At 42.2% G+C, this 14,297-nt stretch overlaps 1 protein-coding gene across 2 annotated transcripts in view; it reads right to left on the bottom strand.

Annotated features, from left to right (window-relative positions):
• ORC3 (origin recognition complex subunit 3) overlaps positions 1–14,297 on the bottom strand; it is a 194,925-nt gene that overhangs the window by 54,729 nt on the left and 125,899 nt on the right. For both annotated transcript variants that reach the window (XM_053710528.1, XM_053710529.1), the window contains exon 17: positions 10,723–10,820. In XM_053710528.1, coding sequence (XP_053566503.1) covers positions 10,723–10,820 — 98 coding nt within the window. The remainder of the gene's footprint in view (positions 1–10,722; positions 10,821–14,297) is intronic.

Raw genomic sequence — 14,297 nt, 5'->3', positions numbered from 1 at the left:
ACAAATAGACTAGAAGTCTTTCGGAAAGACTTAGTAGCTTCAACATAATATTTCAAAGCTCTAACAACATCCAAAGAATGCAATGATTTCTCCTTAGAATTCTTAGGATTAGGACATAATGAAAGAACCACAATTTCTCTACTAATGTTGTTGGAATTCACAACCTTAGGTAAAAATTGAAAAGAAGTTCGCAACACCGCCTTATCCTGATGAAAAATCAGAAAAGGAGACTCACAAGAAAGAGCAGACAATTCAGAGACTCTTCTGGCAGAAGAGATGGCCAAAAGGAACAAAACTTTCCAAGAAAGTAATTTAATGTCCAATGAATGCATAGGTTCAAAAGGAGGAGCTTGAAGAGCCCCCAGAACCAAATTCAAACTTCAAGGAGGAGAAATTGACTTATATGACAGGTTTTATACGAACCAAGGCTTGTACAAAACAATGAATATCAGGAAGATTAGCAATCTTTCTGTGAAAAAGAACAGAAAGAGCAGAGATTTGTCCTTTCAAGGAACTTGCAGACAAACCTTTATCCAAACCATCCTGAAGAAACTGCAAAATTCTCGGAATTCTAAAAGAATGCCAAGAAAAAATGATGAGAAAGACACCAAGAAATATAAGTCTTCCAGACTCTATAATATATTTCTCTAGAAACAGATTTACGAGCCTGTAACATAGTATTAATCACAGAGTCAGAGAAACCTCTTTGACCAAGAATCAAGCGTTCAATCTCCATACCTTTAAAGGACCTTGCGACAGAAGGTCTGGTCTTAACGGAAGAGTCCACGGCTGGCAAGAAGCCATCCAGACAAGATCCGCATACCAAAACCTGTGAGGCCATGCTGGAGCTACCAGCAGAACAAACGAGCATTCCTTCAGAATCTTGGAGATTACTCTTGGAAGAAGAACTAGGAGGCGGGAAAGATATAGGCAGGATGATACTTCCAAGGAAGTGATAATGCATCCACTGCCTCCGCCTGAGGATCCCGGGATCTGGACAGATACCTGGGAAGTTTCTTGTTTAGATGAGAAGCCATCAGATCTATTTCTGGAAGTTCCCACATTTGAACAATCTGAAGAAATACCTCTGGGTGAAGAGACCATTCGCCCCGGGATGCAACGTTTGGCGACTGAGATAATCCGCTTCCCAATTGTCTATACCTGGGATATGAACCGCAGAGATTAGACAGGAGCTGGATTCCGCCCAAACCAGAATTCGAGATACTTCTTTCATAGCCAGAGGACTGTGAGTCCCTCCTTGATGATTGATGTATGCCACAGTTGTGACATTGTTTGTCTGAAAACAAATGAACGACTCTCTCTTCAGAAGAGGCCAGGACTGAAGAGCTCTGAAAATTGCACGGAGTTCCAAAATATTGATCGGTAATCTCACCTCCTGAGATTCCCAAACCCCTTGTGCCGTCAGAGATCCCCACACAGCTCCCCAACCTGTAAGACTTGCATCTGTTGAAATTACAGTCCAGGTCGGAGGAACAAAAGAAGCCCCCTGAACTAAACGATGGTGATCTGTCCACCACGTCAGAGAGTGTCGTACAATCGGTTTTAAGGATATTAATTGAGATATCTTTGTGTAATCCCTGCACCATTGGTTCAGCATACAGAGCTGAAGAGGTCGCATGTGAAAACGAGCAAAGGGGATCGCGTCCGATGCAGCAGTCATAAGACCTAGAATTTCCATGCATAAGGCTACCGAAGGGAATGATTGTGACTGAAGGTTTCGACAAGCTGAAATCAATTTTAGGACGTCTCCTGTCTGTCAAAGACAGAGTCATGGACACTGAATCTATCTGGAAACCCAAAAAGGTACCTTTGTCTGAGGAATCAATGAACTTTTTAGTGAATTGATCCTCCAACCATGATCTTGAAGAAACAACACAAGTCGATTTGTATGAGATTCTGCTAAATGTGAAGACTGAGCAAGTACCAAGATATCGTCCAAATAAGGAAATACCACAATACCCTGTTCTCTGATTACAGACAGAAGAGCACACGAGAACCTTTGTAAAAATTCTTGGGAGCTGTTGCTAGGCCAAACGGCAGAGCCACAAACTGGTAATGCTTGTCCAGGAAAGAAAATCTCAGAAACTGATAGTGAGCTGGATGAATCGGAATATGCAGATATGCATCCTGTAAATCTATTGTAGACATATAATGCCCTTGCTGAACAAAAGGCAGGATAGTCCTTATAGTTACCATTTTGAATGTTGGTATCCTTACATAACGATTCAATATTTTTAGATCCAGAACTGGTCTGAAGGAATTCTCCTTCTTTGGTACAATGAAGAGATTCGAATAAAACCCCAGCCCCTGTTCCAGAACTGGAACTGGCATAATTACTCCAGCCAACTCTAGATCTGAAACACATTTCAGAAATGCTTGAGCTTTCGCTGGTTTTACTGGGACACGGGAAAGAAAAAATCTCTTTGCAGGAGGTCTTATCTTGAAACCAATTCTGTACCCTTCTGAAACAATGTTCTGAATCCAAAGATTGTGAACAGAATTGATCCAAATTTCTTTGAAAAAACATAATCTACCCCCTACCAGCTGAGCTGGAATGAGGGCCGCACCTTCATGTGGACTTAGAAGCTGCCTTTGCTTTTCTAGAAGGCTTGGATTTATTCCAGACTGGAGATGGTTTCCAAACTGAAACTGCTCCTGAGGATGAAGGATCAGGCTTTTGTTCTTTGTTGAAACGAAAGGAACGAAAACGATTATTAGCCCTGTTTTAACCCTTAGATTTTTTATCCTGTGGTAAAAAAGTTCCTTTCCCACCAGTAACAGTTGAGATAATAGAATCCAACTGAGAACCAAATAATTTATTACCCTGGAAAGAAAGGGAAAGTAGAGTCGATTAGAAGACATATCAGCATTCCAAGTTTTAAGCCATAAAGCTCTTCTAGCTAAAATAGCTAGAGACATAAACCTGACATCAACTCTGATAATATCAAAAATGGCATCACAGATAAAATTATTAGCATGTTGAAGAAGAATAATAATGTTATGAGAATCATGATCTGTTACTTGTTGCGCTAAAGTTTCCAACCAAAAAGTTGAAGCTGCAGCAACATCCGCCAAAGATATAGCAGGTCTAAGAAGATTACCTGAACACAAAAAAGCTTTCCTTAGAAAGGATTCAATTTTCCTATCTAAAGGATCCTTAAAGGAAGTACCATCTGCCGTAGGAATAGTAGTATGCTTAGCAAGGGTAGAGATAGCCCCATCAACTTTAGGGATTTTGTCCCAAAACTCTAATCTGTCGGACAGCACAGGATATAATTGCTTACAACGTTTAGAAGGAGTAAATGAATTACCCAAATTATTCCATTCCTTGGAAATTACGTCAGAAATAGCACCAGGAACAGGAAAAACTTCTGGAATGACTACAGGAGATTTAAAGACCTTGTCTAAACGTTTAGATTTAGTTAAAGAGGACCAGAATCCTCAATTTCTAAAGCAATTAGGACTTCTTTAAGTAAAGAACGTATAAATTCCATTTTAAATAAATATGAAGATTTATCAGCATCAACCTCTGAGGCAGAATCCTCTGAACCAGAAGAATCATTAGAATCAGAATGATGATGTTCATTTAAAAATTCATCTGGATAAAGAGAAGTTTTAAAAGACTTTTTATGTTTACTAGAAGGAGGAATAACAGACATAGCCTTCTTAATGGATTCAGAAACAAAATCTCTTATGTTATCAGGAACATTCTGAACATTAGATGTTGATGGAACTGCAACAGGTAATGGTACTTTACTAAAGGAAATATTTTCTGCATTAACAAGTTTGTCATGACATTTAATACAAACAACAGCTGGAGGAACAGCTACCAAAAGTTTACAGCAGATACACTTAGCTTTGGTAGTTCCAGCACCAGGCAGCGATTTTCCTGAAGTATCTTCTGACTCAGATGCAACGTGAGACATCTTGCAATATGTAAGAGAAAAAAACAACATATAAAGCAAATTGATCAAATTCCTTAAATGACAGTTTCAGGAATGGGAAAAAAATGCCAAAGAACAAGCTTCTAGCAACCAGAAGCAATGAAAAATGAGACTTAAATAATGTGGAGACAAAGCGACGCCCATATTTTTTTAGCGCCAAATAAGACGCCCACATTATTTGGCGCCTAAATGCTTTTGGCGCCAAAAAATGACGCCACATCCGGAACGCCGACATCTTTGGCGCAAAAGAACGTCAAAAAATGACGCAACTTCCGGCGACACGTATGACGCCGGAAACAGAAAAGATTTTTTTAGCGCCAAAAAAGTCCGCGCCAAAAATGACGCAATAAAATGAAGCATTTTTCAGCCCCCGCGAGCCTAACAGCCCACAGGGAAAAAGTCAAATTTTTTAAGGTAAGAAAAAATGATTGATTCAAATGCATTTATCCCAAATATGAAACTGACTGTCTGAAAAAAAGGAAAGTTGAACATTCTGAGTCAAGGCAAATAAATGTTTGAATACATATATTTAGAACTTTATAAAAAAGTGCCCCAACCATAGCTTTAGAGTGTCACAGAAAATAAGACTTACTTACCCCAGGACCACTCATCTACATGTTTGTAGAAAGCCAAACCAGTACTGAAACGAAAATCAGCAGAGGTAATGTATATATATATAAGAAGTATATCGTCGATCTGAAAAGGGAGGTAAGAGATGAATCTCTACGACCGATATTCAGAGAACCTATGAAATAGACCCCGTAGAAGGAGATCATTGAATTCAAATAGGCAATACTCTCCTCACATCCCTCTGACATTCACTGCACGCTGAGAGGAAAACCGGGCTCCAACCTGCTGCGGAGCGCATATCAACGTAGAATCTAGCACAAACTTACTTCACCACCTCCATAGGAGGCAAAGTTTGTAAAACTGATTTGTGGGTGTGGTGAGGGGTGTATTTTGAGGTTTGGGAAACTTTGCCCCTCCTGGTAGGAATGTATATCCCATACGTCACTAGCTCATGGACTCTTGCTAATTACATGAAAGAAATATATATATATATATATATATATATATATATATATATATATATATATATATACACATACATACATATACACAGTCCTTTTTCTGAAACAAATCTTATAATTTCTTAGGGAAAAACAAGAAAATGAATTGGCTTAACTTAATGAGGCAGAAGAGAGCGAGCGACAGTGGCAGAGAGGAGAGCGAGCATGAAAGCAGAAGAGCAAGATTGGGAGTGAGAAATCAGGACAGCTAAATCGAGTGGGAGCGCATCAGAAAAAGACAGCAATATAAGACACCATGCTATAAATGTAGCAAATGCAATAATAGGAAGTGTTTTCAAAAAACATAAATTATGTTTACCTGATAATTTAATTTCCATCTGTGGGAGGAGAGTCCACTGCTTCATTCATTACTTTTGGGAATTAGGAAACCTGGCCACCAGGAGGAGGCAAAGACACTCAGGCCAAAGGCTTAAATACCTCCCCTACTCCCCTTATCCCCCAGTCATTCTACCAAGGGAACAAGGAACAGTAGGAGAATATCAGGGTATAAATGGTGCCAGAAGATAATATTAAATTTAGGTCCGCCCCCCGGAGAAACGGGCGGGAGCAGTGGACTCTCCTCCCACAGATGGAAATTAAATTATCAGGTAAGCATAATTTATGTTTTCCATCTAAATGGTAGGAGAGTCCCACTGCTTTCATTCATTACTTGTGGGAAGAAATACCCAAGCTCTAGAGGACACTGAATGAAAAAAAACAGGAGTGTAAAAGGAAGCGGACCCTATACCGAGGGCACCACAGCTGCAGAACTTTTTTCCCAAAAGCTGCTTCCGCTGAAGCAAAACATCAAATTTGTTAAAAGTTGCAAAAGCATGTAAAGAGGACCAAGTAGCCGCCTTACAAATCTGCTCCATAGAAGCCTAGTTCTTAAAGGCCCAAGAAGAGGCCACAGCTCTAGTTGAATGAGCCGTAATCCTCAGAGGAGGCTTATGTCCCGCTGTCTCAATGCGAAACAGAGGACACTCCTCAGCCAAAAAGATAAGGAAGTCGAAGAGCCCTCTGACCCCCACGCTTCCAGGAAAGAGAACAAAACAGAGAAAGAAGTTTGTCTAATTCCTAAGTAGTCCTGACTTCAAGGCACAAACCACATCCAGAATTGCATTGAAAACCTAACTTGGTTTGTAAAACAGCCTTAATCGGCATTGAAAGCCAGATAAGGAGAGACGCATTGCAAGGCAGAAATCAGATACTCTGCGCACAGAAGCAATAGCCCGTAGAAAAGGAACCTTCCAAGACAATTTAATGTCTACTTCATGCATAGGCTCCAACCGAGCCTGTGCAAACCTAAAAAAACAAGATTTAAACTCCAAGGAGGAGCAATAGATCTAAACACAGGTCTGAGCCTAGCAGAGCCTTAACAAGTGACTGCACATCAGGAAGCTCAGTGAACCTCTTGTGCAGTAACACAGACAGGGCCAAAATATGTCCCCCTCAGGGGACATGCAGAAAGCCCTTCTCCAGTTCATCCTGGAGAACAGAATAAGTAGTCCTCCACACCTTATGACAGATGCGATGAGCAACCAGCTACGAGCTTGAAAGAGAGTAAAAATAACACTCTCAGTAAACCCTCTCTTGGCTAGGACTAAGCGTTCAAACTCCTACGCAGTCAGCCTCAGAGATCTAGACATAGATGAACAAAGAGACCTTGGTCAGCAGATCTGTGCAACAAGGTTACTTCCTCGGAGGAGATAACGACATCCCCACTAGCCTGCAAACCCTATCCTTCGCAGCCAAGATGGAGCAATCAGTATCAATGACGCCTGCTTGATTCGAGCCACTACACTAGTAAGTAGTGGCAAACGGCCGTAAAAGATAATTAGATCAAACCTCCAAGGCCCCGCTAATGCAGCTGTTAGCTCCGCCTGAGGATCCCTGTACCTTGACCATATCTTGGTAACTTGGTATTGTGACGTCATAAGATCTTCCTCTCGCAAATCTCCACAAACACTAAGGATGGAGATACTAATCCCCCGGATTAAAGTATTGTCTGCTGAGGAAAAATTCCGCTTCCACACACGGAATGTGGATTGCTGACAGCGAACAAATGAGGGTCTCCGCCCACATCCAGATCAGAGATACTTCCCTCATAGCTAGGGAACTTCTCATTCCCCCCTGATGGTTGATGTAAGCCACCGAGTATATATTGTCTGATAAACTGGGACGAACCCAGCAGAGGCCAAGCCTTCAGAGCATTGTATATTGCCCGAAGATCCAAAATGCGAAAGGGAAGGAGCTTTTTCTCCTGAGTCCATAGGCCCTGGATCTTCCTGGCACCCCAAACAGCTTCCCATCCTGACAGACTCGTAAACTTAGTCACAATCACCCACGATGGTCTTGAGACGGACATCCCTTGGGACAAGTGATCCAGTCAAAAACACCAGAGAGCGATTCTCTCGATCTGTTGTCCAGAGAAATCTGTGGAGACAGATCCAAATGATCGCCGTTACACTGCTTCAGCATGCCCAGTTGCAACAGTCTGAGGTGAAACCTAGCAAAGGAAATTATGTCCATACTGGACCACCATGAGACCAATCACCTCCATACACCAAGCCACATTATGGCCTTAAGGAGGGTCTGAGGGCAAGACATGTTCAAGCTAGCCTGCAACGTCTCTGGTCTGTTACAAAAATTCTCATGTCTATGGAGACCTATTATATGTACCCGGGGAATTCACCCTGGTACTCGATACAAGTGAACTATCTCTAGATTTATCTTCCATCCATGGGATCGAAGTAAGACAGAGGAGAGATTCCGAATGGTCCCCTCTCGAAAAACTTCTTGGAGAATGCTGCGTTGCCGGGAATCAAACCCAGGTCAACTACTTAGAAGGCAGTTATGCTCACCACTATACCAGCTAGCCAAACAGAAGATCAATAAACTGGTCCAGGGAACGAAAACCCTAAGTACTGGAAGTGGTCCTTGTGGATTTGTACATGAAGGGAGCATCCTTCAGATCTATCGTTGTCATGAACTGCCGTTCTCAAACGAGGGGAAGAATGGACCTATTGTCTCCCTCTTGAACGAGGGGAGCATTTAAAATCTTGTTAAGCACTTCAGATCCAAATCGGACGGAAAGTTTTCCTCCTTCTTTGGGACCATAAAAAGGTTTGAATAGTATCCCCAAACCCTCTCACTGTGATAGGTACCCGGGACAATAACTCCTCAGAGTACAGATTCCATACCCACCCCAAAAAAGGCTTCCCCTCTTTTCTGGTCAGGAAGACAGGAGAGAGAAGGAACTGCCCTTGGGTGGCTGAGACTTGAAACCTTATCTTGTGACCCTGAGGGGCTATGACCTCCAGGGACCCATGGATCCTGCATGTCCCTGAACCAAGCGACTGGAAAAAACGACAGTTCGCTCCCCACAGTTCATGCCAACAGACTCAGCGGGCTTCTTGCTCTACTTTATTCAGGACCTGAGCCGGCTTCCAAGAGCTCTGGTTTGCTCAGGCTTAGCTGAGGACTGCTTGACATGGGGCTTTTAACAGAACGAAAATTGTCCCTTAGACTTGTTCATATTCTCTTGCGGTAGAAGGGCACCCTTGCCCCCTGTGACCGTGAAGATAATTGAGTCCAGGCCTGGACCAAACAAAATCATTCCCTTAAAGGGGAGGGAAAGTAGTCTAGACTTAGAAGTCATATGCGCAGACCATGACTTCAGCCAGAGCCTGACAGGCCTGAACAGAAAAGGCTGAAGCCTTAGCATTTAGGCGAATAATCTGTCTAATAGCATCACAGATAAAAGAATTAGTAACCCTCAAGGCCATAAATCCTTCTGATTAACGTCAAGAGGACCTCTCCACCCCGATCAATCAGTCACACCAGAAGGTAGTTACACCAGCAACGGCCACCTCCGGTTGAAACAAATATCCTGTATGTTGAAAACAACTTTCTTAACAGAGTTTCCATCCTTTATCCATGGGCTCTTAAAGCAAACAGCTATACTCAAACGAGATAGTAATACGTTTAGCAAGGGTGAAGATAGCAACTCCATTGAGAGTCCAGGACGGGAAAGAGTTGTTAAAGGGAGAAGAGAGGAACAATCCAGTCCCATTCATTCTTAATAATGTTCGCCATCTAACAGGAGCAGGGAAATATAAGGTACTACCCTGTCCTCAAACTCTATAAAATTTAGGAATTAAAGGTCCCTCAGGCAATTTGGCCTCTGGAACCACTGAATTTGTCAGAAAACTTCCTTTAGAAGAAAGTGCAAATTCTTAAAAGTAAAGTCTGGTTCCTCCACAGCCGGAGGTTTAGAGGCAGCAGACTCCGACCCAGAATGTTCATACTCTGAAGTCTCAGAAAGAACTTCATCTTTTGATAACCCTATCAGTTAAATCCAATAAAAGTATCTGATGTACTCTGGGAAGGAGTGCAATATGTAACCTTTCGCTTGCGCTTAGCAGAGCGAGGTAAAGCATTAAAGGTCGCAGACACCACCGTCTGAGCTGCGTATTAACGTCTGGTGAAAAAATAGCCCCCTCCAGATGGAGGATCAGCAATGCTATGGGAAACTGCATGTGTAGAGAGATAAGCATGTAGGGTACGCACCTCACTGGACGACAACTCCTCAGAGGAGGACGGCTCAGTAATATCAAATATGTTTGATATCACATTATCATGGCATATGGAACATAATTGAGGGGGCGGTACTAAGGCCTCCTCACATCATAAACAGGAATTACTCTTTAGGAATAGAGCGCGTGCCCTCTAAGAACAGAATCCTCCATCGCTAGTGCAATAACCGGAGAACTATAAAAATAAAACATTTTATTCAAAAACACTGCACCTTTATATACCAATGTCTGTGGCACTCACCACCCCCCATGACCCAGACAGTACAGAGAGTTAGGACTCCTCTCTGATAGATACCCAATCAGGAAGGAATCATATGGTGCACAATGCAGGACCGTCCCTGCTATGAGAAAAAGCGCGCCAAACTTGTAAGCTGCATGGCTCTCAAAGTGAAAGTGACACCTGTATATTGCATAACAGCCTATGAGCCCATAACATCTCACACAGAAAGCAGCAAAAAATCAAATAAACATATAATATTATTCCCCCCTGATCAATAATCCCCTTCAGGAGATATTAACCCTTGATTCTATACAAAGTAGTTGCACTGTGACCCTGTCTTCTAGCGTTATCATACATGTATAAAAAAAAATTAAACGATCTTACCAGAATCTATGCCGTGGAACAGGAACGCGGCCTTTGAAGTGTGACAGGTTAGTAGCATCGCTCCTGACATGGACTTGAGAGCAGAAAGCAGGCAGTGAAACTCGTCAACGCTGATTGCTTATGAAGCTGTTAATCTGAGTCGGGATGGTTTTGCAGAGCCAACACTCCCTGCATCTCTGGACTCTAACTTTCACCAATGCTCTCACTGAGAGGCTGACAGGAGTACTTAAAACTCCAGTCACATTGCGAAGAGTACTACCCTCCATAAGAGACTACTCCGAATTTTTCCGACACTTCTCTGCCAACCTCCTGTTACAAAAGGCAAAGAATGACTGGGGGATGAGGGGAGTGGGGGAGGTATTTAAGCCTTTGGCTGGGGTGTCTTTGCCTCCTCCTGGTGGCCAGGTTCTGTATTTCTCACAAGTAATGAATGAAGCAGTGGACTCTCCTCCCATTAAGATGGAAACAGTTTACAAACCACATACCTTACAAGACTATCTATAAAGTCCACAACTTCGAGACGGATGGACTCAAACCTAGTTAATTTCTTTGATCTTCTTGTTTCTTTCATTTCCATTAATGTCTACAAAAAAAAGATGTACTCTGATTATTTAATTCTAAAATCTTGAATCAAACATCAGGTTCTAATAAAACTGGCTGCTTGACCCACTGCTGAACTCAAGATTCATACCTGTAATGTTTGTAATCTGAGCTTTCAACAAAACATAAAAAATAAGGAAATCTTACAGTTGACTGTATTTGCAAATCTTTAAATGGGAAAAGATTAAGAAATCTGAGTACTCGCTGCTATTGTGTCTTAAACAAATCATATATAATACAAAAAGTATAATCCATATACTACTGAATTTAAGCCACTAGGATTAAGAAAGCAGACATATTTTCCACTTGCTTACTGAAATGTAATAGATACCAGTTTAGAGGACTTCTGCATATGAATCTCTGGAAATGCGGTTTCTGTATCGAACTTAAAACCTTTTTGTTAAAAGGACAGTAAAGTCAAAATTTCATGTTCATGATTCAGATAGAACAAGCACTTTTAAACAACTTTACAATTTACTTCTATTATCAATTTTGCTTAGTTCTCTTAGTATTCTTTGTTAAACAGCAATTCTATGTAAGCACAGGAGTGTGCCCGTGTCCTTAGCTATCAGGCAGCAGTGTTTGCAACTATGTATAACACTGCTTGAAACATTGTTGAAAACTCTGCTGCCATAGAGTGTCTTTAGCAGTCTATGGCAGCAGCTTTTATATGTATAATATAAACATTGTTGCAACCTCTGCTGCCAGATGGCTAAGAACATGTGCATGCTCCTGAGCTTACCTTTAATTACTATTTAACAAGAAATAAATGTATTTCTTTCTTGAAACGGTGAGTCCACGGATCATCTTAAATACTGTTGGGAATATCACTCCTGATCAGCAAAAGCTGTTAAATACCACTCCCCCTACCCACAGTCCCCAGTCATTCGACGAAAGGGAAAGGAGAAAGGAAGTAACCCAAGGTGCAGAGGTGCCTGAAGTTTATAGAAAAGCAAACGGTCTGAAAAACAGGGCGGGCCGTGGACTCACCATGTCACGAAAAAAAAAATTATCAGGTAAGAATAAATTATGTTTTCTTTCTAATGACACTGAGTCCACGGATCATCTTAATTACTATTGGGAACCAATACCCAAGCTAGAGGACACGGATAAGAGAGGAACAAGACAGTTAACCTAAACAGAAGGCACCACGGCTTGAAGAACCATTCTCCTAAAATAAGCCTCTGCTAAAACAAAAGTATCACATTTTTAAAATTTAGAAAAAGTATGCAAAGATGACCAAGTCGCAGCCTTGCAAAGCTGATCTACAGAAGCTCCATTTTTAAAAGCCCAAGAAGATGAAACAGCCCTCGTGGAATGAGCCGTGATTTTCTCAGGAGGCTGCTGACCAGCAGTCTCATATGCCAAGCGAATAACGCTCCTTAACCAAGAAGAAAGACAAGTAGCCGTAGCTTTCTTACCCTTACATTTCCCAGAAAAAGACAACAAATAAAGTAGAAGACTGGCGAAAATCCTTAGTCGCCTGCAAATAATATTTCAATGCACAAATCACATCCAGGTTGTGAAACAAACGCTCCTTATGAGAAGAAGGATTATGACACAAAGAAGAAACTATCAATTGATCAATATTCTTATCAGAAACAACCTTGGGAAGAAAACCCAAGGCATCTGGCACATCCGCCAGGCGCTTGTGCAATAAAATAGATAAAGCAGAAATTTGACCCTTCAGGGTACTAGCAGAAAACCCTTTCTCCAAACCCTCCTGGAGAAAAGACAGGATTCACACAAATACAAATATGTACGCCAAATCTTCATAGTCACAGGCTTACGAGCCTGAATCATAGTCTCAATGACTGACTCAGAAAAAGCACGCTTAGAAAGAATCAAGCGTTCAATCTCCAAGCAGTCAGCTTTAGAGAAACAAGATTTGGATGAAGGAAGGGACCCAAGGAAGAAGAGCAAACAGAGGGAACACATATAAAAGACCGAAAGTCAAAGGAACTGCCAGAACAGCCTGAGGATCCTTTGACCTCGACCCGTACCTCGGGAGCTTGGCATTCTGATGAGATGCCATGAGATCCAACTCCGGCTGCCCCAACTGAGAATCAAGCTGTAAAATACCTCTGGATGAAGTTCCCACTCCCCTTGAAGAAAAGTTTGTCTGCTCAGAAAATCCGCTTCCCAATTGTCCACCCCTGGAAGGTGGATAGCAGTCAGACAACAGTTGTTGTCTGACTGAAACCTGATAAACTGGGTTGAAGCTAGCTGAGGCCAGGCTAGAAGAGCATTGAAAATTGCTCTCAGTTCCAAAACTTTTATTGAAAGAACCGACTCCTTCCGAGTCCATAGACCCTGAGCCATTAATGAACCCCAGACAGCACCCCAGCCCAGCAAACTGGCATCTGTGGTTACAATCACCCAGGCAGGTCTGCGAAAGCCAGTTCCCTGAGAGAGAAGATCCTGAGACAACCACCATGGAAGAGAATCTCTGGACATCCGATCTAGAACAATCTTTGGAGATACAGTAGATCCACATAAGCTCAGTTCCACTGCCTGAGCAAGCATAACTGCAGAGGTCTGAGATGGAACCGAAGTCACTGAAGGCCGAGGAAGGGACTGAAGAGCAAGACATGTATTGAAAATCTTTGACTTTCTTGCTTCAGTGAGAAAAAGTTTAATCTCTAGAGAATCTATAATGGTCCCCAAAAATACCACTCTTGTAGCTGGACTTAAGGAACTTTTTCCTAAATTCACCTTCCAACCGTGGGAGCACTAAAAAGACAACAATTCCTCCGTGTGGGAGTTTGCTAGTTGAAAAGATGTTGCCTGAACTAGAATGTCGTCCAGATAAGGAGCCACTGCAACAGCGAAGCACCGCCAACAATGCTCCCAAGACCTTTGAAAAAATTCTGGGAGCTGTTGCCAGACGAAAAGGAAGAGCTACAAACTGAAAATGTTTGTCTAGAAATGCAAATCTTAGGGACCTGTGATGATCCCTGTGAATGTGAATATGCAGATACGCATCCTTTAGATCCACTGTGGTCATGAACTGACCTTCCTGAACCAAAGGAAGAATGGAACGAATAGTTTCCATCTTGAAAGACAGAACCCTGAGAAACTGGTTTACACTCTTGAGATCTAAAATAGGTCTGAAAGTTCCCTCCTTGTAGGGAACGACAAAGAGATTGGAATAAAAACCCAGACCCTGTTCCTGAACCGGAACTGGAACCATCACTCCCATGTCGGAAAGATTCTGAACACAACGTAAGAACGTCTCTCCTTTTATCTGGTTTACAGATAACCTGGAGAAGAAACCTGCCTCTGGGAGGAAAATTCTTGAAATCCAGTTTGTAACCCCTGGGGCACGATATCTACCACCCAGGGATCCTAAACATCTTGAACCAAAGCTTGAGCGAAGAAAGAGTCTGTCCCCCCCCCCCCCACATGATCCATTCCCAGATCGGGGGCAGACCCTTCATGCTGATTTTGAGTCCGCAAC

This window comes from Bombina bombina, chromosome 4 (genome assembly GCF_027579735.1).
Source record: "Bombina bombina isolate aBomBom1 chromosome 4, aBomBom1.pri, whole genome shotgun sequence".
Lineage (NCBI taxonomy): Eukaryota > Metazoa > Chordata > Amphibia > Anura > Bombinatoridae > Bombina > Bombina bombina.
The sequence above is the reverse complement of the archived record's forward strand: the minus strand, read 5'-3'. Positions and strand labels throughout refer to the sequence as shown.